Below are 26248 nucleotides of genomic sequence, written 5' to 3' on the forward strand. Positions count from 1 at the left end.
CTTCAGATCTACTCTTTTATTATAAAATTTATTTTTTAGTGTAACCTCAATGAATGACTTTCCTAGTGAAACTCCTTCTTTGGTACTTTTATGTAAATCAAACATTAGATACTATTCTGGTAGTACATGGCACCATAGGACTAGGATTCATAATCGTTAATTTTATATTTTGATAAATTTGAGAATTTAAAAATGAGTGAAAGTATCTAGTATAGTACATGTTTTGATTCCTATATAAAAATAAGTTAGTGTACTACTCATAAAATAAAGTTACTGTAAATTAAACTGCGTTATTTGATGATCTGAAAAATATAAGCTACGTGTATCTTTACCATACTATACTTATAGTAACAATATAAATTAAAATGCTCCAAAACAAAAATATTAAACAGAATTTTTTAAGAACTATAGTATAGTTCTAAATATTTTACAGATTCAAAAAATTTTATTAAATAGTATGCGCTATCTAGTGAACAATACAATTCTCTACGCCAATTACAAACAGAGAGTAGCACTTAAATATGTCGCAGTTTATTTTCACGAAAGAACAAATTTTGATAAAATTTATCTAATTTAATTATGGAAATCAATTATATTTTTAATTGGTTAGCTTTAACGAATTTGAAGATTATTTTTCTATAAGAAATGAGTCGTCAATGTTTTTTTGCCTTTATTTTATATATACAATTAATGTAATAAAACATACAATAAGAATAGAAGATAACAATATGAAATTTAACATAATTATTTTGTGAAAAGAGGACGCCCACTGACAACTCTCTTAAACACTCTATAAAGTAACTTTTTTGATTATTACTATTATTTATTCATTTTTTTATACTGTGGGTCAAGAAGATCTATGCATTATTTTCTAGTGGATTAAAATTAATTACCAAACTTATGACAGATATTAAACACGTAATGGGTGAAATTAATTATCACGTATATGACCCAGTGATTGCCATTTATAACAAATATATTATGTTAAATTTAGTTTTTCATCATTATATCGGAAATTATTTTCAATATAAATAAAACAAAGATTAGAATTCGATTCAATTTTAACAGAGTTAAATCATTTTTTAATATATTTAAAACAATTAGTCACTTACACTGCAAGCTACAAGTTAGTCAGATAGGGTATAGGAAAATCTGGTATTGTCTCTATACAAATATATATCATAACATTAAATGGATTAAGATTGTAGTTTATAATAATTTAATAGAATTACAAGTATAACAGATGTTGTGATTTTTAAAGCTCGTTTAATGCACTTACAATTACATTAAAGTCAAATTTTATTATTTTGTTGTGGAATTTATACCGAATTTAGCATAATAGATAGGATTATCTTTAATAATCTGTAATTTTGATATTGTGTGAGCAATCATTTGATAAAGTGTCTACAAGAGTATCTATATACTCATAATAATATACTATAATATACTCATAATCTACTTTGCTGTAGTCATTTTAATGGTTACAACAAAACGTAATAGTAGCGACAAAGATTAAAAGTTATAGTTCTAATATTTTGTTACAAAAATCTATTTTAAAAAATAAGTAAAAATATGGAATATTGGGACTTTTAGTCAATTCCACATAAATGATGGAAACTGGTAAATCTACCAAGAGCACCTAGAATAGCTTCTAGAGGTGAACAAACTAAAAATAAGATTTAAGAAAATTGGCGATTATCAGCTGCATGGGTTAGGATATGCATAAAATCCTAAGGGATTTATGCACATCCAAACTACCAAAGAAAAAATCTATGTCAAATTATCGATGAGTTTTTTATTCAAAATCTTATGTAAAAAAAAAAACAATTAAAATCCCAATGAAGCAATTTTAAAGGCCTAAAAATTGATTAAGCCTAATATATTGGTAAAACTTTTTTATAATTTTTTAAACATATCTTCATATTGCTTTTCCCAATTATGTCAAAATAAATACAACTACGTTACTGCTGTTCAATAAATGTATGAATAGATATTTAATTTTTAATAACGATGTTATACTAATAAGTATTATTGATATATGTAACCTAATTGTATTCTATTAAAACTTTAAATTTCAATGTTTGATTCATTAGCTGAATGATACATTATTAATCATTAATTTAAGTCTTTCATAAAATACAAAATAATAATTGTTTTATATTTATTTATAAGCTTACTAAATCAAAAAAAAATTAAAATCAAAGAGAATTAATAATAAACATAATAGTACCTATTAATTGATACTACAGTATAATACAAATAAAATAAAAATGAATAAAAATGAAAAACAGCAAGCAGAAAATATTTTTTTTTTGACACTGCGAACTCGAATTCTCTTAAGTTTCTTTAATGTCATACTAAAGTTTATTATTTTAATTAAATAAGTTGGATATTTTAATACAACAGAAGTTAATTATTGATTTATATTAATGAAGTTCATTATATTCAATAGGTACCACTATGTATGTCCTACAAAATTGTTATTTTTCTATGATAATTGAATCATAATTTTAATTGGAATGTATATTTACAAAAATAATTTAACACATAACTTCTAATTGTAGATTTAAATTATTTTCTGATCTAGTATTTTTCCTACGAAAAAATTTTACAAATCAATAAAATATTTAAAAGGCCATTTTAATACTTTTTAAAGAGTGATTTATGAATAAATTATGTCTACTATTTCACAATTTTAATTTAGTTTAATAAATAAATATTCGTAAAATAACTCATAAATGTGTAAATACTTTTCCAATAATGTTATATTTAGTTTAACTTGACCACATATTACGTCTTAATATTGTATACATTATAACTTTTTACTAACTTAGACATCTTTGACACTTTTTTTATATTGTACTTTAATTAAGTTTATGATTATTAATTCTCGTTAAAATACGATGCTTACGTGGTAAGAAACGTATGCCCTGCTAATTTCTTACTAAATTAATCAACTAATTAAATCTTTAGTGATCAACATAAAGCTTTGTGTCAGCTTTGTTTTATTAGAAGTAAATATGTAATAAGATTTTATCATGACCCTTAATTAATTATATTCCATATGCATATTATTAGTTACTCATGAAAAAATAACACACTACAATTTGGTCAATCCGGTTGCATTATAATCTAACATTTAATAAATTCACTCCCTTCTATTACATTTTATATAATTTTGTGGTTCATATCGAAAATTTAAATAAAAAAAAATATAAGAAAAACACAAATTATATTTAAATAACAGGTGTTGCTAATGACTTCTAATTTACCCCTCATATTTATTTATGTTAAACAAATAAAATTTATATAGAAAATTTGATACATCACAAAAATGAGTGTTTGAAATTTTAGATTATATGTATAAAAAAGGATATATTCCATCGTGAGTCAATAAATTATGCCTAAATTTTAACAGAAAGTTAATTTTTTTTTATTATAAATATGTAAATTTCCAATTGACCCCTTTGAAATTTTAACTCTGTTTTTTACCCTCCTGAAAAATGACTAAAATTGATTTATCAACATTTAGAAAATTACCACATAATAATTATCGGATTCAGAATATGAGGATTATGAGCCGCCGACCAAAGTGCTTTACTGCTTCATTATTTATTAATAAATTATTACTCTATATTGTCTTTGCATTAATTATTTTATCGTATAAAAAATATGGAGGAGTGCAAATTAATTAATGTTTAAAGTAATTATTAAATTTAAGTTATATAAAAACTGATGCGCAAGATCATTTGTTAATAGTGTAAACATGTTGTGGGAGTGTCTCCAGGGCAGAATCACATACGTACAATAACTTTTGATATAAAACGGCGGAAAAGTCCAAGATAAACTTTTTTAAAGCGTCACTTCATGTGAAGCAGTCGTAGGTAACTAACTCTTAAAAACGTGCATGAACAGCAACAGGTAAAAAATAGTAGTAGTAAATCGTGTAAACGTCAAAAAATGTACCAAAATTTTACAAAAATATATTTATTCCTTTTGATTGTATGGATAGTTGAAAATTCAGAGAGCAAACAAGGAGGTAATATTTTATAGATTATCGTAATTAAACAATTATTTATTCAGAAAAAAGGCTTCAAAATTATTAATTTATCAAATGTTTATTAGTCTGCATTTTATTTTGTTAAATGTATTATTTTAAATAATTTTAGAGTAAATTTATTTTATTTAATAAACTTTCAACTTTTTTTGAACTAGTTAATTCAATTTGCACAAAATTTATTTAACAATTACATAATTATCCTGTTAATAATTTTTTCGTCACGCCAAAAATTATAATATTATTTCAATGTACAATAAATAAATAATTCAAGATAACAACAAAATTAACTACAAGATTTTTAAATTATTAATTTTTGTGAAATGTTAACTTTAACATGTTTCTCTGCTTTCTAATCACAAGTTACAACACTAGTGCCGAATTTACAAGAGGTGCACGGGATACATTGTAACAGGGGACTTCTAGATTTTTAGAATTTTTAGAGTCCCTATTGTTTGAAAAAATATGTGTAAGCCATAAATTGAAATCAAAAATATTCATTCAATACATATTGTTTAAAAATTGAAAAAAAAAATCATAATTATAAATTTTTTTTTCAGCGAGCTTAATTTTTAGTTTACACTACGATTTTGTAAACTCAGACCTAGTACTGTACTACACTGAGTAATCTCGCAAATACAAAACACATACATTTTTTTAAATGATGCAAAAGTCCATATTTTATGATTAAAACGGGAAGTTTTATATTTGCACTTAAAAATTGTCAATTTGTATATAGTTCCAATAATGAAATGTTACTTTATTTTTGTTCTCCTAATGTAAATACTAAAATGAACATATTTTAATGGCCTTATATTTAAAATAGCATGTACGAATATTATTGATATTATTCCTATATAGGAAAATTACAATAAAAAAACATTTAATAGCTTATTGCAAAAATAAAAAGTTAAGTTAATTTAAACCAAAATTAATTAGTTATGTGATTTTATTTACTATTTTATCTTCAAATAAAATTAATTATATAAATATTTTGGAAAGTAATAGCCTAATAATATTGATATTTTACTTTTTACTCAGTGACTAAGTTTTTATGATAACCACTAAGTTGCATAAAAAAAGCGATAATACATAAAAGGTAATAGTAAAAAATATATAAATCTGTTTTTAAAACTACAATTTAAAATACTCCAACTTCCTAATCATATTAAATTGATCAACAAGTTTATTTTCACTGTAATGTCTTCGACTAAACATTTTTCTTCTCATCTAATTTTCTTTTTAAACTTTTTAAACAATTAAACTGAATTAATAAAATTAAATAATTTTATGGTGTTCGAGCATAAAGGAATTACTATAAAATTTCAACTTTTAAAAAATACATTAAAACTAATATAAAACACATTTTTTGTTTATAAACTTTATTTTATACACGTAAAAAATGAGATTAAATGTAAGCTGTTAGTGTCAATTTCAATTTTCCAAAAGTGGAAATTTTATAGTTATCCCCTTTTTCTGCAAACACCACAGAGTTTTATCTATTTATGTTCATCGTTTTATTTTTGAAAACATTAATTATGCTGATTTTATCCATAAATTTTCCATTTAACTCTTTTCTAACATTATGAATTAATATTTATTAACTGTAAGCCATTTATTTATTCTAAGTACACTTAAAAAATTATATTTCATCCTACAATATGTACTTTTTTATGACGTCAAAATTTTCCCCCAAAGGAACTATTTAATCTTAATTACAACATATGAGTTCCAGAGTATACAAATACAATAAAAATTTACTGTATTCACAATGTACAGATAAACCTTATGGTCATAAAAATTATGACCATAAGTTCATAACTCAATTTTTATTTTATTATAATAAATTTTACAAGCTCTTACTTAAAAATCCAAGTATTAAAAAAATAGATGAAGTTTATTTTTATTGGAAAAAGATTCGATTTCCAAAGTTGGAAATTGGAAAGTGATTGACGATACGTAAACATCAATATATTCTTGTAAATGTATTCTTTACCACAAAAAAATAACATTTCAGAAATACTAAATGGTATTTTTCAGTAAAATTAATATCTTTTAAATTAATAATAAATTTTTATTATGTTTAAAAATATTTATTATTTATACAATGTTGTAGAATATATAATATAGTTTAATTTGTATATAACTGTGAAACAATGAGTGGAAGGCACACATCAGAGTTTTCTTAACAATGAAAGTTAAAAATTAATTTTAAAATAAAAAATACTGTATCCAACATTAAAAGTGAAAGTTTAAAAAAATACCTCAAAAATTTGAAAGAAATTTTCTTAATTTGCTTCACTAACATGTCGGCTTATTATAATAATAAAAAAAAAATTAAAACTTTGTACTTAGCTTAAATGCATACCTTAAACATAAAAACAAACTATTTTATATTCCTTTTTCTTTTATTAAGAAGAAACCTCATCTCTAATCCTCAATACTATTAAAAAATGCATTAATAAAAAGTACATATAAAAGGTTTCTCATTTTAATTAGTTCCATGAGCATAGATATTACACCAAGAAAATAAGAACATTCTACTATTTTCTTTTACATAAAATTTTCATTAAATAAATTTTTATGGATAGCTTTATACCAGTACATACTTTATTACTAAAATAAAAAATTAATTTGCCCATTTTTTTATTATTTTACACATTTTATCATTACATAATTGATGAGCTTTTAGATGAAAAAGAAAAGTAATATTTTAAGAAAATTTTTATATTTAAATGACTTTAGAATATCTCGTGCTTTATAAATACTTTTTACTTATATCAATTTATCAAAAATGAGCTCTAATTTATAAATTGTTAACAAAAATTTTTTTAGTACGAACATAACTATTTCTAATTAATAATAATAACTTTTAATCAGTAAAATATTTTTGGTTTATTTTTTATAATTATTGCTTTCGTGAATTATTTATTTTATTATTATTACAATCATATTTAGAGTTATTTACTTAATGTTAATCATTATAATCTAACTTAAATTTTTATGACTATGATTATCTTTTACCATAATAAGAATCTCGCCGTTTTAAGTGCACATTTTAAATATTTAAACAGATAAAGTGTATAGACAGTTTTTCAAAACTGGTTTTCGACCCATCAAATGACTTTCATATTAAACCTGAACAAATATTTTAAGTATATCGCACATGAAGTTGGTTTATAGATTAAATAAAATGTTAAAATCTCATGATTGTTACGCCAAAAATGATTAAAAAGAAAATTTTATGTTTTAAGGTTATAATGTACTAAATTTAGTTCAATAATAATGTTATATTCATTTTCATTAATGTACTTGTAATATGAACAGTCAAGATTTTATTAGGGATATCAAAAATAAAATATTAGTTTATATTTACGCAGTATTTTTTTGAATTAAAACATAGTATGATATGAAATATTAAATAGCCTAATGTAACACTAAACACGTATATATAAAATGATTATTAATATACAACTAAATATAATGTTAATAAAATAAAGTTATCTTATATATATATGCATGTATTAAAAATTCTAATTAAATTTTGACTGGAGGTAAATTAAACTTACCATCAACATAATCTATAGCTACTTTAAGGTTGGGTTAAATTTAATATTTTAACATTTACAGTCTGTTTTTTGATGAAAACATCGCTTTGAGCTTAATTAAGTATTGATTAAGCTTTAATGTACAAATAGTAAATACATTTACTATGGATGTTATGCTTTTACGGTTAGCATACAATTATTCTAACATTCAACAGTAAAGATCATGTTCTTATTTTTTATTAATCTTATTTCTCGTAATTTCATACAAACAAAAAAATGAGTTGAAAAGTTATGATTTAATAATCAATTACAATCCTAAGGTTGTCGCTTAACCATGACCTTTAGCATTATCTTTACCTAACACCCAACTTAATCTAATTAGCCAATTGAGGATTAACCTAATTAGTCTACAATAGACATACGGGTTATAGTTCTAAGCTATAAACTTAAGCGTAGATATATTTCATTCATATTTATCTAATAATTATAAACTATAATGTATTGCAATTTAATTTCCATCAACATTTTTCAATAATCATTTTTACTTTTACATTTAAAATTGTTGTATTCTGAAATTTTCACTCTAAATATATGTAAAAACAAACATTTATAATACCGTGTTAGTTAATTCGGAAAATATTATTATAATTAATTTTTTCTATTAAATTAAAAACAAATGAAGTTTGTAAATCGATACTAACTTTATAGATAGTTAGATGATAATATTTAATTTTTTGACATATCATTCCAGTCCTTCATAGTAAATTAGATAAAAAAAAAATAGTATTTGAGCACTAAAATGATGTTAGGTTGGATTACTATGTGTTAATTAAAAATCTATAATTATATCACTTTCGTATGAGTATACGAGTTTTATAAAAAAATGTAAAAGATAGAAAACTATGGTGATCTTTATCTATTAATATAAAAATTATCACTTTAATATTAATAACGCGACGTGTACTGACGATGATTAGGTTAGATGGAGGCACCTTAAGAGGAAATTATACGGTCAATTTTTGAACGTAAAAATTTGTCTTCAAAAAATGCATTTAATACATTTACTGGGGAGTGATTTAAAATGTTTTAATCTCATTAAAACTAGTATAGTTGACCATATTTAATGTGCAGTAATAGTTTTTCAAGTATAATTTTATTTTTATAATTTGTTCAAAAACAAAAAATCTATTTTTATTTAAAAATTTACTTACATCACTTAAGCTGTAACTCAAAGGTATATAAAATCGAAATCTAAAATACAACAAATTTCATTAGTCTCTCTTTAAATTTAATGTGAACTCCCGTAAATAATATTAACAATAATAATATTACATGTACTATAAAAATGATCGAATAAAAAAGTAATTAAATTATCACTTGATGAAGATTAGTATTGCAATATACGTGGATCGGCTATGAGTAGTATTATAAACATTTTTGCATACATTTTAATATTGCTTGGTACTTGTCTGAAATGAAATGCGTGTGTAATGTTCCGAAAACGACGAAAAATAATTGAATATAACCAATACACTATTGTCGTCACAAAGCAATTTTTATTATTGACTGTTGGTATTATTTTAAAACACATTTCATTCGCATGAATGAAGTTTGAACTTAAATATATTACGTATCTTTTACAATATCATGTTAAGATATTATTCGACGAATTTCTGTTAGTTATATGAGACATATTCAAAACTTGGATCACGCGTTAATTTGTTTTTAGTGTTTATAAATATTTTTAATGAATTATAATTTTAAACACAGTCAATACTAGTGACCTATGATATGAAGTCCTCTCTAATCATAATATTCTTGTAAGAATTTTTTTTTTTTTTCAAAGTTACAAAAATAATCAATAGTAAGCATTTTTATAGATTTTTAATACTTATAATTATTAATAAATTACTCTGTTAATTCTTAAGCCAAAAGTTAAATTAATCAATTTTTGTTTGACTTTTTATATTTTTGAGTTAACCAAATTCAACTTCACAAGAATCAATTATAGTTTAAAATCGTTTTGGTCTATTATTAATGTACACTTGCCTCATATATATATATATATATAATTTTTGGACTTCAAAAATAAGGGGCACCCTAATATATATATATATATATAATATTTTAATATAGCATTATTATACATACTAAAACATTTAAAAATAATATAATAAGTAAACATTTTTCTTTATATTTAATCATTATAAGTTTGTGTAATTTTCAAAAAATAAATTCTTAAATAAGAATTCTTGTTTTTATCGAACACTGGAAAAATATAGCTTCATAACTAATGCAAGTAACAGTCAAGTATAAGAATTCAGTGTTTCTTAAGGATCATAAAAAGTGCTTCTTAAAGAAATATTGTTTACTATCCTATTTCATTATTTGTAGAAGTCACTACAAGTATCAAAATTCTATTAAACTATTCGAGAAAAATATTTTGTTATCATTTGAAAAATTATACTTATATGAAAAAAAAAAATAGTTGGGCACTCTTATAAAATCAATGACCTTTAATTTAAAAAACACACCTTTATAAATTTTACTTTTTTAACATATAATAGGTGATAAAAACCATCTATTCTTAAACAAGTACTGTCATTTAATTTGTGTTAAATAATTAGTTTTAGAATGATTTGCTTGTTAACGCTTTATTTATCTGTTTTAACAGCGTGTTTAAGCTATGGTCATTCGTGTTGGGGAGGTAAGTTTATCAATATGACAAGAACGTACTATTAACGTCTATAAAACGAATTGTACATTCAATTTATAGCACATGGAAAACGCAATGAAAACTTGTCTAATAACCCAAATTCTTGGTTTTTGTATAAAATGGCTATGATGCATAAAAATGATAATGTACCAATAGAACTTAGACATCAATCAAACGAGGGAAATTTGCCCAATTATTTCAATATTTTAAAAACATACATGCGTAATTTTGAAAAAAATATTAACAGGTAAATTAGGTACCTTTAAATTTTTAATGATGAGTTTAATAATGTTGTGTTTAACATAAAAATTAATTTATAATACAGTGAAGATTATGATAGTCCGTCAAACTTACAACTAAAGTTATCAAGCAGCAAGTACGTAGAACCTTATATGGAACCTGAAAACCATTACAGAATAACAGTAAATAATATTTTAACGTGTATATAATATTGTGTTCAACATAAATCTATCTTTTTACAGAAATTATGAATTGGATGATAATGCACAATTTACCTCATTAGATAAATATAGAGTGTGTCAGAAAAATCTTCAGGATTTATAGAGCACCTCATTTATTTCGTTTTAGACTTTTAGAAATATTCTTATTATTTTTATAAGTTAAAACCAGTCTGAATTTAGATTCAACAAATTTTAAACTCATTAGTTTGTTTTTTTTTTACCGTAATATGGTTTACTAAACAATTACTTGTATTGGTAGTAAAAAATTACTACATAAACGAGAAGTCTTTAGTAATGAACTTTTTTATATTGGGTGATAATAAGTAAAAAACGGGCACTAATGAACGTGTCGCTTGTAACACTATCACTAATTTTTTGAGGGATCAACCAATATGCGAGATGAAACCAAAAAGACATCCCTATGGAAAACGATCCTTTGTCAATTAAGAAATTATTTTTGAAGATTTTGTTATTAATTTATGGCCACAACCGCATAATACATGTACTCGATATTGTTTATTCTATAAAAATCGGAAATCTTAAAAAGTATAGTAATTTATATTTTTGATTATTTAATTAATTTTTAATTATATAATTGAGAATTTAAATCCTGCAATTATTTCTGACATAATCTATAGTTAATAAACATACCAAGTAAATCAATATCTGTTTATATTACTGCACTTCTACATTGTATAATAACGAAAAAAAATATTTTTGAAATAAACTGAATATGAATAGTTTACTTAATAATTTTGCAACTGTAGTTAATTTTATTAGTAAGTTTATTTTATTCCTTGGAAATTATATAAGATAATCCTAGTTTAAAAATTCCTAGTAATTAATTTAGCCGTAATAACGGTTGGAAAATTCAACTGGGAATTTTAAATAACATATACTTTTGGTAAGTTATAAAAAACATACCTACTGAAAAAAAAATTTCTAATAATTAATTCAAAACTTGTAAATGACAGTAGTCATCATTTTAATAAATTTGTTCTCATTATGTGGTAAAACTACTCGTAAATAGGTTTATTATAACTTAAAAGTTAGTTGGTTTTGTTTTCTAAAATAAATTTATTTTATTTAAGTTTTTAAAATTTTTCTAAATAATTTATCATCATTAATATTCTAAAAATATTATAAAACTTAAATAATCAACAAATATAGGTACTGTAACAGAATGTTTTCCATATTCTTAGGGCGGCATTTTGACCGTTGTTATTTTAAAAGTGATATTTGTACATTTTTTTTTTTTTAATCTTGTTCGTCTTATTTTAAAAATATAACGTATGTACAGATAGAAAATCTGCACATATAATAATAACATATTTCTTTTAATAGAATTTTAATTAAAATTAGCTATACACAATGGTTAACTTTTAATAAATCATTTCCTAATATACTTTTACTGTTTATTAAAATTCCATAAACATTAATTAAATAGAAGTGTGCATTTATTTATCAATATTTGCCGCACATGTAATATAACGAACAATAGGTTCTACTCTTAAGGGAGCCTACTTCACACTGTTTCATACTGTTTGTAATATGAACTTGTCTTTTTAAACGTATATTATTTCAACTGATCTGACACATAAAATATTAATAACATTATATACCATAAAAAATCATTAGTACAATAAACCAGCTGATAATAAATTCATTTAAGTGCTTTGGAAATGCCTGTCAAACAGAATTTTCTATATTTTTGCTTAATATCTGTTCGCATATTTCATAATAAGTAAGGCGCAATAGATATAAAATAAATACAAATTTATAACATTAAAAAAGAAGTAATAGTTACAATTAGTTCTATATTTCATGTCATAGTAAGCCAGAAAAATCGAAAGCCTATAATTTTAATTATATTATGTCCGATTATTTTAAGTCACAAAAATATCAATATTTATAAAATTAAATAAGATGGTTTATTCTGCATCGTATTGATGTACAATTTAAATTTCATAATAGTTAATTAAAATAAGAAATAATACAACAAATTAATAACAATTAGAAGCATAAATTATATATTTTATAATAAAGATACGTAAATCTAATGTATAATTTTAAACTTAATCCTTCATATATAAATACTTTTTTAATAATTTTATAGAAACAAAAACTCTGCACTAGTTAATTTCTATTTAATCTTAGACAGTATTCATTTCCCATGTAGTATCTATTGGACACACGTGTATAAGTACTACTCATAGTCTTTAAAAATTCCGTTTAAAAAATAAAGTCATACATGTTTTTAATTTGTAACCTAACAGATACGCGTACTAAAAAAAAATGAGCTAAATTACTTTTGCCTAAATACGCGAAATTTTATTAGTATAATTAAATTAATGTATTAATAAATTTATACATTAAATACATTTTAAAAAATATTTATCACGACCATATTTATGTGTAATAATTTGTGTAGTTTTTAAAACTTACCTAGAAAATGTATGAAAATGCACAACTCAAATACAAAAAATTATTTTTGATTCCTTAGTTTTAAATTGACTCCTGTTTAATAGTACAATACAATGTAAAGCTTAATATGTATAAATTTATTTTTATTCATATTCAATCATAACAAATTACTTAATTTAATTAAATTATCTTATATTACATCTAATGTAATACATCAAAAATAGCGTATTATTATCTTAAAGTAATTTTTTGTGATATCTAAATGAATTTTTCTTATAAAATAAAATAAGCATAAGTTTAAAACAAAAAAACAAAAATCTTTTTCTTTTTGGCAACTTTTTCAACATAAAATCGCGTTGAAATTAAAATAATTTTAGTTTTAGATAAATACGTTTTTCTAATTGAACTAATTTTGATTTATCACTATGTAATTTATTCTCAATTAGAGGAGTATATTTGATATGAATATATAAATTAATTTAATTATTAGCCATTGCATATAAAACTAGGGCTATAACAATAACTATTAAATGAGCTCGACATGTGCCAGCAGCTCCCCATCCACATTCAATATCAGATTTAAAAGCGTCTGCCAAAGATTTTTTTCTATCTGCACACATGGCAACCTCCAAGTCTTCATCGTTTATAAGACAATTAGATTTGCTCATAGAATAATAATCAATTTCTCTTAATCGATTTGTCGAAGAAGGCAATTCATCAGTACACAAATATTGCCGTTTTTTTCTATGCCAAACTTCCATCCAGCTATAATAAACCAATAATTAATAAAATTCTAGAAATAACGGTTTAAAGTTTTTTTTCTTTCATTAAAAAATATTATTTACCCGATTTTACAATCACAAACCCATGGATTCCCAGATACTTTTAGAGCAGTTAAAAATGTTTCTCTGTGTTGTTTTGGCAAATTATTTGTCGATGGATTCCCAAATGATTTCAAAGAATTATTACGAATATCAAGACTGATATTCCTAACAGTACCCATATTATGAAAAAAATCAGCTGATATAGATTCTAAGCTAGTGTTGTAAATTGTCAAACTTAAACTCGGATATTGCATTCCCTGAAAATGTATTTTATAATTATTATTAATTTATGCAATACTTGCTTTTAAGCAAAAATGGGTCTCATTATACGGACAAATATTTTTTTATTTATTTTTAAACTTACTATTTTACACAGTAATTGTACTAAATAAAATACATATAAATAAGAAATAAGTTTTTACTTAAAATGGTAAATGTTCTAAATCAACTCATGAAACAATAAAATTTATAAACAATACAAACTCGTGTAAAAAATACATTTTTACTGAAAATAAAGAATTATGTTGAAAAAACTACGTCGATAAATTAAAATCTATGGGCTCATTGATTCAAAATGATTACTTTAGATGAAATCACAAATGTATTACGAAATTTCAAATTATGTAATCTTTTAAATATTCTTTCCTTTTTTTTTTGCCCACAAAAGTAGTGTTTCTATGTGTGTCAGAAACCATATCGCTTTAAAATCAAAATCAAGACGCCTTTTTTATTTTTGAAATAAATAAATGCAATTTATTTATTTATAACTTTAATCTATTTTACCTGTAATAATGTGTCAGATGACAACAAGTGTAAAGCTTTACCACTAATTGTAATATTTCGTAACTTATACGGAAGCAAACCATTGAATTCTTTTCCTATTCGTGAGACTTTATCAACCTTAAATTATAATTCCATTTAAAAATAAAGAATATTTTCAATAAAATTAGTAAGTTACTTTTAAGTTTAAATTTCTTATTGTATGAATATCACCAATACAAGATGCTACGTTGAAATCTTTGACAGCTACAAATGTACTAATTACTAATGTTCTTAGAGATATCATTTTGTTTAAAGCTCCAGTCTAAAAATAATAATAATCTTGTGAACTATCATTATATTACATTGGTTTATTTAATAACTAACCTCGAATGACATTAGCGGCAAATAACTAATATCTAACGTAATTAATTTTTGAACTCCCATTGTCAAACTATTGTTGTTAATGTCATAGATATGATTATTGGCTAAATTAAGACTATTGAGTTGCGGTAAGCTCATGACGATCGGTGGAAAACCAATAAGTTCATTGTTGCTTAAATCCAAGTGTTGTAATGAACTTAAATTTGAAGCTTTTTCGGATGATATTGATGCTATTTGATTTCTTGATAAATCAAGATGTACAAGTGACGGCAATGGAAGTTCTGGTATCTATTATTAAAAAAAACAAAAAGAAAATGTAAGTTGCTATTGTTAGCTATAAAAATAAAATTATTGTTAATTATTTTCTATTATAGATGAATTATAAATCATAAATAGTTAATAAATTTACAGAAAGTTTAATAAATTACTCTTAGTAGATACTCACATTTATCAATGAAATGTTTTTTAATCTAAGATATTTAAGTGTCTGATCTAAACCAAGGAATGTTCGGCCTTTGTTTTCAAAAACTAAATCGTTATTGCTACTTAGATCTAAATATCTAAGATGAGATAATGCTGCAAAATTGGAATCTTCCAGACGTATCAAACGATTACCAGCCAAATTCAATTTTTTTAAAGACTAAACCAAAATAATAGTTTTATTTAGAATAAAATTAGTTCAAAATTCATATATGCAGAGTGATTCAATTATCACAAACTATTTAATTATTCAAAAAGTAAAAATAACATTAATAATTTTTTTCGCTTTTTTAGTTCAATGTTTCATCAATTTTCAATCATAATTTTTTTTATGTTCATCTCTTATAAAGGTGTCACCTTTAATTTTTCAATGTGCAACACCCCTAGTTAACTAGCTTATTTAATAATAATTATTATAGATAATGATCTAATTAAGAAAATGACTGGTCGATAACAACTTTTGGACCAGTATTTCGGAAGTTATTGACATATTTATATCTAAGTGAGAGAAAGAGTACGACCAGGAAATGTTTAGTTATAAAAATAGCAACATCCACTCTTCACCTCCAGTGATTACTTTAAATTGTTAATAACTTCCAAAATTTTATGTTAATAAAATTTTCTCCAAAAAAATGTCACTCCCCTAAAAGGAAGTTAGGTTAGGTTTAGCTCTAAACCCAAAACCAATCAACAATGAACTATAATGTTTTAACCATTATTTATGTTAGTCATACACTAACGCGAATCATAAACGAATAAGACATTTATGTATACTTAAAAGTTCACAATATACATAGTAGTACAAATGAAACAAAACAAAACACAGCTCTCGTGGTAAAATTATTTTACCGCCACACAATCATTATTATTTACATCGACGTCTCAGTTCAAAACTGCAACAACTCAAATTATTTAGATTTTGAGTTTTGATTTCTAAGTTATAGTTCATTATTCATTATTTTCAGTTTAAATTCAATTCAATCTAGCACAGATGTTTTCTAAAAGAGGATATTTTTTTAATTAAATTTGACATTGGAGTTAACGTGGAAATTCTTTACTTTAAAATTTAAATTTTTGAGTTGTTACAGTTTTGAACTGGGACTTCGATATTATCTCGTTTCTAACCATTGTCAAAATACGGCGTTGGTCTAAGAATTTTCCGTTATAACTGGGATTCGTGTACTCTATTTTAATAGTTGAGCTAAATACTTTGACAGTTTAAAGTACTATAGAATATATTAATTTATTAGCATTGTTCATTTGACCTACCTAGTATAAAGTTATAATACAACGTAAATTAATCTTGTAAAATTATATTTTACTTATAATATCAAAATTATATTGCTCTATTTGTAAAATATATAATATTTTTTAAAATATGTTTATTTGATAAATTTCACAAAATACACGATCGTCGTTTTATTGAACAAACCGCATTCTAGTACTTTGTTATAACGACTATATAGTATTTAGTCAGCTATTAGTGAGACTTATTAAATACGAGAATCATAACAAGTCATAACATTAATATGTTTTTAATAAAATTAAATACGAATATATTAATACAAAAGTTTATTATTTTATCTTACTTTGAATCGTGAAAACATTTCAAAAACTGGTAGCGCTGTTATCATGTTATATGATAGATCCATATCACATATAACAGCAGCAGAATGTACAGCAAATGACAAAACAGGCATGCGAGATAATTCATTGTGTGCTAATTTTAATACTTCTAAACTGTTCTCCGAAAAAAACATATCTGGCAACACTCGAATTTTATTGTAGGAAAAATCAACAATTCTTAATTCGCTAAACCCTTTGAACAAATCATTGGGCACATCGTGCAAACGGTTATGGTTCATTAAAATTACTTGCAATTTTTTTGAGCTTTTAAAAGTATCAAATCCTATTTCAACAATACGATTATGACCTAAATCCAACCATATTAGATTATACAAATTTCCAAAAATGTTTCTGGATACTTGTGAAATTATGTTGTACGACATATGCAAATGACTTAAACTGGATTCCATAGGAGAGAAGTATCTATCCTCTATATCTTTTATGTTATTATATGATATATCTAAAACCTAATAAACCAAATATAATCAATAAACTTCAATTCTGCTGACAGTCGGTGCATTATATTTACTCTAATATTTGATTGAATAAAAGATTCTTTCTTGGAAAAGTTTGAGTTAACATGTAGTTTAGACATTTGATTATGACTGACATTCAAACGAAAATATGACAGCATTCCCACCTAAATAATTTTATATTAAAAATAAAGTAAAATAAATCTTGAATAATTTCATTTGTTTTATTAATAAATTTACCTGATCTAAGAATGAAAAATCCATATTTTGAATACTATTATAAGCTAAATCCAGTTCTTGCAAATTTGGTAAATTTTGGAAAGCTTCGCTGAATAATTTTTCAATTATATTCCCTCTTAAAATTAGCCATCGTAAACTTTCTAAGTTAGCAAACGCGTGTTTTTCTATACGAGTAATTCGATTTTCATCTAAATGTATTTTACTAAGAGATGGCAAACTATCAAAGGTGTTTTCTTGAATCTTCTTTAATGAATTTGATGATAAATATAATTCTTCTAAAAAGCCATTTATTTCGCTCTAAAAAAGTAAAGTAGTTTTGTAAATAAGAATGAAAAAAAATAAAGTAAATAATTATTTATTTAATTTTCATAATTGAACTCACTTGAAAAGTCCCAATTGGTAAAGAGTCAATCATACAATCTTGCAAATTTAATGTCCTCAAATTAATTTGAGCATGAAAAGTGGACTCGCGAAGCTGTTGCAAATGATTATTACTTAAATCTAAATATTTGAGATTAGATAGATAACGAAATGCATCCCCTGGAAATGGTTTAAATGATGGTGAAAAAGCGTGAGACATTTTAAGGTATTGTAATGAATGGCCAACCTACGAAATTAAAATATCATTTACTTTATTTTATTTTTTTACTAAAATTGTTTGTATAATTTTAACCTCTTTAAATGCTTCCGATTCTAAAAGATTTATTGTGTTATCTGAAAGATCTAGATATTTAAGACCATGAATATGTTTAAAAGCATGAGCTTTAATAGCTTTTAATTCTGAACCAGTTATTTGTAACTCATCCATATCAATCGTAAAATTCTGAAACATGTCCGATGTTAACGACGATGTATACAACCGTGATAACGAGAGCCGACGAACATATTTAAAACTAAAATAACACAAATATTTTGAAACCATATTAAATACATGTCCCCTTATCTATATTATATTATACCCGTTAATTGTGTTCATTTGAAGAGGCCCATTTTTCCAGCCAGAAAAATCAAAATCTTGTAGAGAAAGGAAATCTTTGTTTTCATCTGTATTTTTAAAAATTAGTTTCTTATCGTCGTTGTGGGATTTAAACCTATCATTTGGGCTTTTTTTTTCATCTGATTTGACAATCTTGTCAGATGTATCTTTTGAAACAAGGTACAAATTTTTCATTTTATTATCTTTCAAACCCAATTTTAGTAACATATTGAAATTTTGTTGTAATTTTCTAACGGGAAACTCAGTTATATTATTATGAGACACATCTAAAGTTTGTAGACAAGTTTCTAAACCCTTAAATGCATCTAGAGATACATTGTAAATTTCACAGTCAACAATGTACAATTCTCGAATTTTCGTACTTTGAAAAGCTCCATCCTGAAAAAATATTTGTTACTGAAATGTATACTTTAATAACCTCCATTAATTAAATGATTAAATAATCAACTAAAATAATAAAACACCACTAATATATCTATGATTTAGTATAAAAAAATAGTGAAGTGCAATTTTGCCTTATATCAAAAGAACACTTTGAAATTTTTTTTCAATTATCTTTTATGCATAATCCTTTATTTATTACAATCTAGTGACTCAATTATGTAATATTTACTTTCCAAATTATACACATCAAATTTTCTTATAAGATTAATAATATTCTATAATTAATCTAATTTCGTCAAAAAAACACTTAACATTTTTGCACTAAACCTTCAATATTAATTATTAATTAGTACCTGTATATGTGTGATTGGATTTCCATCGAAATAAGTTTTATTAATAGCTTCAAAATTCTGGAGACTCTGGTATTCTAAAATTTTTATATGATTATATTCTAAATGTAGTTCATCAAGAAAAAATTTACGCCGTCCTCCTTTAGATGCCATTGTTACTGATGGTCCTCTGGTACTTTCTATTAAGTTATAACTAACATCCAAATATTTTAAAAATCTAAAAACATTCAAATTTTCAGGCGCTGTAATTTTGTGTACAAAAAAAGCGTATAAACAAATAAATATTTAAGTTTTATGTGTTAAAAAAACTTATTTAATTTAATATTAAATATACAAATACATTTATTTATTGATTTACTTCATTTCAGACGAAGATAGATGAACGTAGGGAATAAACTTTAATAAATTATCAGCCAAGTTTAATCTATACAACTTTAATGGGCCGCTTTGAAAAGCATTAACATGTATTTCTGATATCATATTTCCTGACAAATCTAGTACTTCTAGTGACATAAGACCGTCAAAAGCCCTAGGTCCAATGAATGTAATTGCATTATCAGTTAGTTTCAATATTTTCAGCGAATTATCTAATCCATTCCAATCTCCAGTCTTAATTTCTGATATTTGATTTCCTAAAAAAGTAATAAAATATTTATTTAAAATAATTTTAAACTTATCTTTTTCAATTAAACTTATAATTATTATAATTGATAAGTTATATTATTAAATGGCGGTTAGGTATCAATAAATAAAAAGTTAAAAATTATATAATCAAATTTACAAAATTAATTTATGTTTTATTGACTTAACTAAATAAATATTAATTTAACTATGTTAACTTTAATAACTAATTAAAATGTACAATTTTCTAATTTAATAACTTATTTTTATTACATTTTTTATAGGTTGTACATAAAATATTGACATATTCATAAAAACTCATCACTGCACTAAAAAAATAATTAAATGCCAAGTTTTTTTTTTATTGTCTAAGTTTTTTATCTTAAAAATCTTTTTATACACAACATTTTTATTTTTGCAGAGCTGAACTTAATTCGGGTAAAATGTTTAAATAACTTTTACAGTTGTGCATTTAGGAAAAACTGGGGAATCATTAGTGCGTTAAAAAGTTAAAATTCAGTTAAATACATTAAATCAATTTCAATAATTTTTAATTTGTAATTGTTGAAATATTTGACTTTTAGCTTCGCATCGAAGCTGTGAAAGTATTAATTTTCTCATGATGTGTTTAATTTTTTTGGGTGTCTGTCACTAATTTTTTTCAATTCTCACTGGACCGATTTTTCTCAACAATATGTCATTAGATCACAAATCGTATCTAATTGAAGACATTACCCTCAAAAATTAAAAATTTTGTCCTCGTTCCTCGTAAATAATGAAAATCCCCCAAATAATTTCGACATTTTTTTTTCTAAAAATTGCCATAACTTATTGAAAAATGAACAAATTAAAATAACTCTTTATTATATTACAATCTTAGATATTTTCCTTTCATTTGATATAAATTTTTTGAATATCTGACCCTTTATCTGCCCACATGGGGGATTCAAAATAGCAACTTCTGCACAAAAATTTAACTTATTCAACTGAAGTTTTGAAAATATTCCTGAAATACTCCAAGTTTCAAACATATGTTAAAATAAAGATAAAATTATGTACTATAAGTTCAAAAAAAAATTTTTGTCTCGACGACTTATCATCTATATGCAACTGGTTGCTATAGTTAAAAAATATGCTATTTTTGTGTTAAAATTTTGGGTTTTGTATTTTAATTTATTTTAATATACCTTATAATGAGGTACACTGATTTTCATGAATATTATATAAAACTAATTGACATAGAACATAAAGTTAAACTAATTCAATTTTTTTTTCTTTTAAGTCGAAAAAATTAGTTTTAATATTTGAATCAGCTTAAATTGACAATTTTATTAAAAAATGAATACGACGAACGTTTGCCGATTCAGTAAAAATCATTGTCAGTAGCAGTTTGCAATAAGCAGATTTTAATGATCTATACGTCAAAAATGATTATTTTAATGTAATTGATTCCGTCAGCGCTTAAAAATGGAAAAAAATCTCTTTAATTTTAGAAACTTAGTACAGTATTTAAAATTATGTAGCTGTCGAAAATGGAAAAATCAATATTTCTTCTAAATTTTAAAATGACAATAATTTTTTATTAAACGTCAGATTTGTATGTAATTATAACGAAACATACTAGAGATAAAATGCTAAATATTTTTTACTACACTATTTAAAATGACACTGACTAAAAGGGGTGAGTCACCTATCATCTCTCCATATAACTGTTTATTAATATATAGTAATACCTGATAAATTAAGAATCTTTAGTTTTTGTAAAATTCGTATAGCTCGACTTGGCACAGTATTGAGACGAGTATTTACTAATTCAAGTTCCCATAGTGAATGTTCTAAGCCGTACAACGACTCTTCGTGCAAATCTGTTAACGGATTGTCCTGTATGGTGATTTTATACAAGCCTAAAAAAAACATACAAAGTATAATTTATCTTTTTCATTTCAATAAAATTTAATACCTGTATTGACAAGAAAATAGGGTTCAATTTCATCTAAGTCATTGTTACGAAGATGTAGGGTTGATAGTCTAGACCTATTAATCGCTAGTGGTATCCTAGGGAAGTAAATATCATCACAGTGTACTACTCCTAAACTGTCATAAGATTTTGTGCACGAACACAAGGGATTAAATGTACACGGTTGTTTGTCTTGCAAAAAATTTTCGGCTTTTATACTTGAAAACCATATCATTAACAAGAATGTGAACATCATAAGCGCATATCCCATATGTATAAACGTCATTACTGTCTGAAATAATATCATTTTTATTATACATAAAACTGTATCAAAATAATACAGAATAATTTTTATTTTCTAAATTATTTAAGTCAATAAAGTAATATGCATATTAATATTTACTATACAAGGTTATTGCTTAACTATATATCACAACTATATGCCTTGTGAGGCATAGTTAGTCAATCGCTCTGTAAAATGATTTAGAATGTTATAAACAGTTATTAAATTCATTCATTTAGCACTACATTTTTATAAGTTATGTTCTATTATATTGTGTTTAAAATAGGGATTAAAACTTAAATTATCAAAATACCAATACAAATTTAGTTCAAATGAATGCCAAATAAATATACTATAAATTACCAAATAAAAAAAAATCCCAATCCAATGTAACAAAAATTTCAAAATAAAATATTTAAAACACCCGAGATAAATTCGGGTTCATGGTCTTGATTAAAATTAATTAATTTAAGTTCTATAGTATTAACCGTAGATTCAATATACTTAAATGTAAGTATCTGTTGGATGGAGGGATATTTCACTTAATAAAAAATACATAATAATATTATAAAAATAATAAACTTCATATGTTACAGTTTTTTATAAAAAATATATTATGTGAAAAAGACAACATAAATTTTTAACCTACAATAAAAAGCAGGAAGTATTACTTTATGTTTTACAATCCTTGAAGATAATTGATAACAATTAAAACATATATATGAATGAGGTTATTAAGTCACGTAATAAATTAGTTGATTAATAAAGACAGTTCCTACTCAAAAAACGTTACAAAGGGTCTTTACTCTATTTATTTATTTTATTTATTATCTTAGAAAAACGATTAAATATTAAAATTATAGATATTTTTTTCTAACCTTTATTAAATGTTAAATCTAGGTAACTTCAGAAGGGGTTCTAGTCCCTCTGACAACTTAGCTAATTTTAAAATATATAGTGATTTTTAGTCAATTATTTAGTTCAAGATCTAGTTTTGCTCATCAATTTTTATTTATAGCAATTTTAGAAAATTATGAACAAAAAAAATTTTTTTTGAGGCTTTTAATGCTTTACAGGTTCTTTGGAGAAAATGTCTGAATTAAACACTGTCTTTATTCTATTAAAAAGGTTATATAAAATTATCTATTAATATCACGCAAGTTTTAAAAAATATACTTAAGATTTCATTATGAATAAAAAATTTCAAAACTTACCATATTCATAAAAATTTTTTTTTTTACATTTCATCTAAACATTTTTCTGATTTCAATTAACTATTGTAATGAATTAATAAAGTTTAAACGGCAATTTTTATAAACACACAACCGAACACATACTATTCGTTTGAATGAAATCCTCTTATTGCGAATGAAAAAATAACTCGCGAGCATTTGAAAGTTTTCTCTGAACGGCCAATTCGAATAGGATTATTTAACAGTGGCGGTGTCAATCTACTCTGTTCTAATACTTGGTGACTATGTAGCAAAAGTGGTAAAAAAACCAGTCGCTTTCTGTTAAATGTTCATGACGTTATTGAGTATAAAATAAATGTTAGCCTATGATGTGTATTTAAAAAGATACGCTTGTATAATACTATAATTAGAACGTTTAATTAACCTAATTGACCTGTCTATAGTAGGTGGATTCATGTTCTACGTTATATCAAATGACAAGTTGTTTTCCTGATAAGTATATATTTCAAACTCTATCTAAGTGAAATGCAGTCTTCAATGTTAACTTTATGTAGAAACTGTTTAATTGACATCGGAGTAGCTCAAAAAAAGTTTTCAGGGAGCTATAGTCTCATGCTCTATTTTATAAGTCTGAGGATAAACTTAGTAGGGGTTCTCCGTCAAATGATTTATTTTTCAACCCAACCAAAAATATAGTTTATTTGGATAATTACAAATTTTCTATAGCGGATTAAGCATCTATAGTTCCCATGCAACAACATTAATGAATGCTTAAAAAACTTTTATGAAAGTAAATTAAAATTATTCATCAATATTAATTAATAATCAAAGAATATTCTCGAAAATTATGTGAATATTTTTTCTAACTAATAATAAGAATAACAACATGTATAATTTAATGAAAGTAAAATTACTAATATGCATTTTTCTATTTGGATTTATCAAAACACGTTAAAGCAAATAAACTTATTTATTTACAAATGTTTTAAACATTTTACACTATGTCGGTCTGGTCCATCCTGTTTTCCAACAATTGCGGGGTGCCCTCACATATTTTTTAATATAAGCACCCACGTAATGAAAAAACACCTTAGTAAAACCATAAATTATTTTCAATTTACATCTAATGATATATTTTTTTAAATAAATTTATTTAATTTATAAAAAATCAATTTAACAAAAATTGTATTGTATATATTTTAATAATGAATTTGTTTATTTTACCGATGGTTTTTTCAGTGTGGACTATGGGGGCCCTCGATACAATTGGAAGTTATATTCCAGGACGCAAACATAAGCATACAGTATAACGGCTAACACTTCACAAAATACTTACTTATGTATTTTTAGAAAAAAAATTANAACGGCTAACACTTCACAAAATACTTACTTATGTATTTTTAGAAAAAAAATTAACTTCTCTGTACGTGTTCTATTTCGCTTGAATGAAGTTGTTACATAAATATATAATAAGTTGTAAGACTTCTATAGTCAATAAATAATAACCTTTAGTTCATTTTAACTAGGTAATCACTAAACATATAACAAATTTATATAATCATGCACATTATACTGATTTTGACCAACTACAAAATAACAAAAAACCCAACACAGTGGAGACGTGGCATAGTTGGATCCAGTATAGATGATATCTGACAGTGATTAAAATCACTATCATAAAAAACACTTCGATGCAAATCTGTCGGTAGTGTTTAATTTTAAAAAATTGGTGGATTATTCCAAAAGCTACATGATCTCCTATTTCGTTATTTATATTTTGATTACAAATTTCATGATTTATAAGTTTAATATATGAATATATGTATATATATATATATATTTATAATATATAAATGGGAAATGGTCCAATTAAAAAAAAAAGTCGCATAAAAGAAGAATATAAATAGTACTTATCTTAAAAAAATTATAATGATCCATACATTTTTCAAACAGTTATAACGTCATAAAGTTTAAAATATAATTTTTTTACAAAAATTTATTTATTTATTAACTTTAATGGCCGTATTCACTATGAAAACAAAATTAAGTCCGAATTTTTTTTTCATAATAAAGTATATTACATTAGCTTTAATTTAAGGTATATATTAAAGTTTCAGTATTTCCGGAACAATTTCACAACAAAAGTAAATTTTTTGTGAGAAAGGTGTCAATTTTGAATCCCCTCCTGTGGGCAGATAAAGGGTCAAATTTATAAAAAAAATATATCAAATGATATATTTTATGATAGGTTATTATACATTATACATCTATAGAAAAAAAATTATATAGGTTTGGTCATTTTTAATTAAAGTTATGACAGTTTTAAGTAAAAAAAATTGAAAATTAGTGATTTTAAAATTTGTAATTTTTTTGGAGATTTCCCCCATTTACGGGGAACGAGGGAAATTTGAGAGTAATGTCTTCGACTAGATAAGGTTTGTGATCTTTTGACGTATGGTTGAAAGAAATCG

General features: G+C 23.9%; 2 protein-coding genes and 1 long non-coding RNA gene across 5 annotated transcripts; 1 reads left to right on the forward strand and 2 right to left on the reverse strand.

Moving 5' to 3' along the window:
* The first annotated feature begins 3841 nt into the window (after positions 1-3841).
* Positions 3842-11501, forward strand: LOC126907687 (uncharacterized). The gene is made up of 5 exons (XM_050689147.1): positions 3842-4039; positions 10280-10312; positions 10382-10568; positions 10647-10743; positions 10804-11501. The coding sequence occupies exons 1-5, from the start codon at positions 3961-3963 to the stop codon at positions 10810-10812; spliced, it is 405 nt and encodes a 134-aa protein (XP_050545104.1). The 5' UTR covers positions 3842-3960; the 3' UTR covers positions 10813-11501.
* Positions 7051-9508, reverse strand: LOC126907688 (uncharacterized). The gene is made up of 3 exons (XR_007704592.1): positions 8983-9508; positions 8817-8856; positions 7051-7195 (listed from the first exon to the last, which is right to left on the reverse strand). It is a non-coding gene; the product is annotated as an uncharacterized LOC126907688 (long non-coding RNA).
* A 1908-nt stretch (positions 11502-13409) lies between the features above and the next one.
* Positions 13410-25187, reverse strand: LOC126907136 (chaoptin). 3 transcript variants are annotated; one of them, XM_050688226.1, is made up of 17 exons: positions 25168-25187; positions 22305-22593; positions 22078-22248; positions 20082-20355; positions 19727-19940; positions 18952-19367; positions 18666-18885; positions 18375-18599; positions 17993-18289; positions 17809-17919; positions 17243-17746; positions 15619-15813; positions 15177-15461; positions 14989-15114; positions 14814-14930; positions 14052-14287; positions 13410-13971 (listed from the first exon to the last, which is right to left on the reverse strand). In XM_050688226.1, the coding sequence occupies exons 2-17, from the start codon at positions 22585-22587 to the stop codon at positions 13686-13688; spliced, it is 3960 nt and encodes a 1319-aa protein (XP_050544183.1). In that variant the 5' UTR covers positions 22588-22593; positions 25168-25187; the 3' UTR covers positions 13410-13685. The 3 variants fall into 3 exon arrangements, with proteins under 3 accessions (XP_050544183.1, XP_050544186.1, XP_050544182.1); XM_050688229.1 differs by lacking the exon at positions 25168-25187 and adding an exon at positions 22705-22728; XM_050688225.1 differs by lacking the exon at positions 25168-25187 and adding an exon at positions 23799-24130 and having other exon boundaries at positions 13411-13971.
* Between the last annotated feature and the right edge of the window lie 1061 nt (positions 25188-26248).

This window comes from Daktulosphaira vitifoliae, unplaced genomic scaffold (assembly GCF_025091365.1).
Source record: "Daktulosphaira vitifoliae isolate Bord-2020 unplaced genomic scaffold, ASM2509136v1 Scaffold_5, whole genome shotgun sequence".
Taxonomy (NCBI): Eukaryota; Metazoa; Arthropoda; class Insecta; order Hemiptera; family Phylloxeridae; genus Daktulosphaira; species Daktulosphaira vitifoliae.

Coding starts and splice junctions, on each gene's coding strand:
- LOC126907136 (XM_050688225.1), bottom strand. Junction 22,249..22,304: donor CTATTTTCTTGTCAATACAG/GTATTAAATTTT, acceptor TGTTTTTTTTAG/GCTTGTATAAAATCACCATA. Junction 18,886..18,951: donor CAAATGAACACAATTAACGG/GTATAATATAAT, acceptor GTGTTATTTTAG/TTTTAAATATGTTCGTCGGC.
- LOC126907687 (XM_050689147.1), top strand. CDS start 3,961: ATGTACCAAAATTTTACAAAAATATATTTATTCCTTTTGATTGTATGG. Junction 4,040..10,279: donor TTCAGAGAGCAAACAAGGAG/GTAATATTTTAT, acceptor CTGTTTTAACAG/CGTGTTTAAGCTATGGTCAT. Junction 10,313..10,381: donor TGGTCATTCGTGTTGGGGAG/GTAAGTTTATCA, acceptor TTCAATTTATAG/CACATGGAAAACGCAATGAA.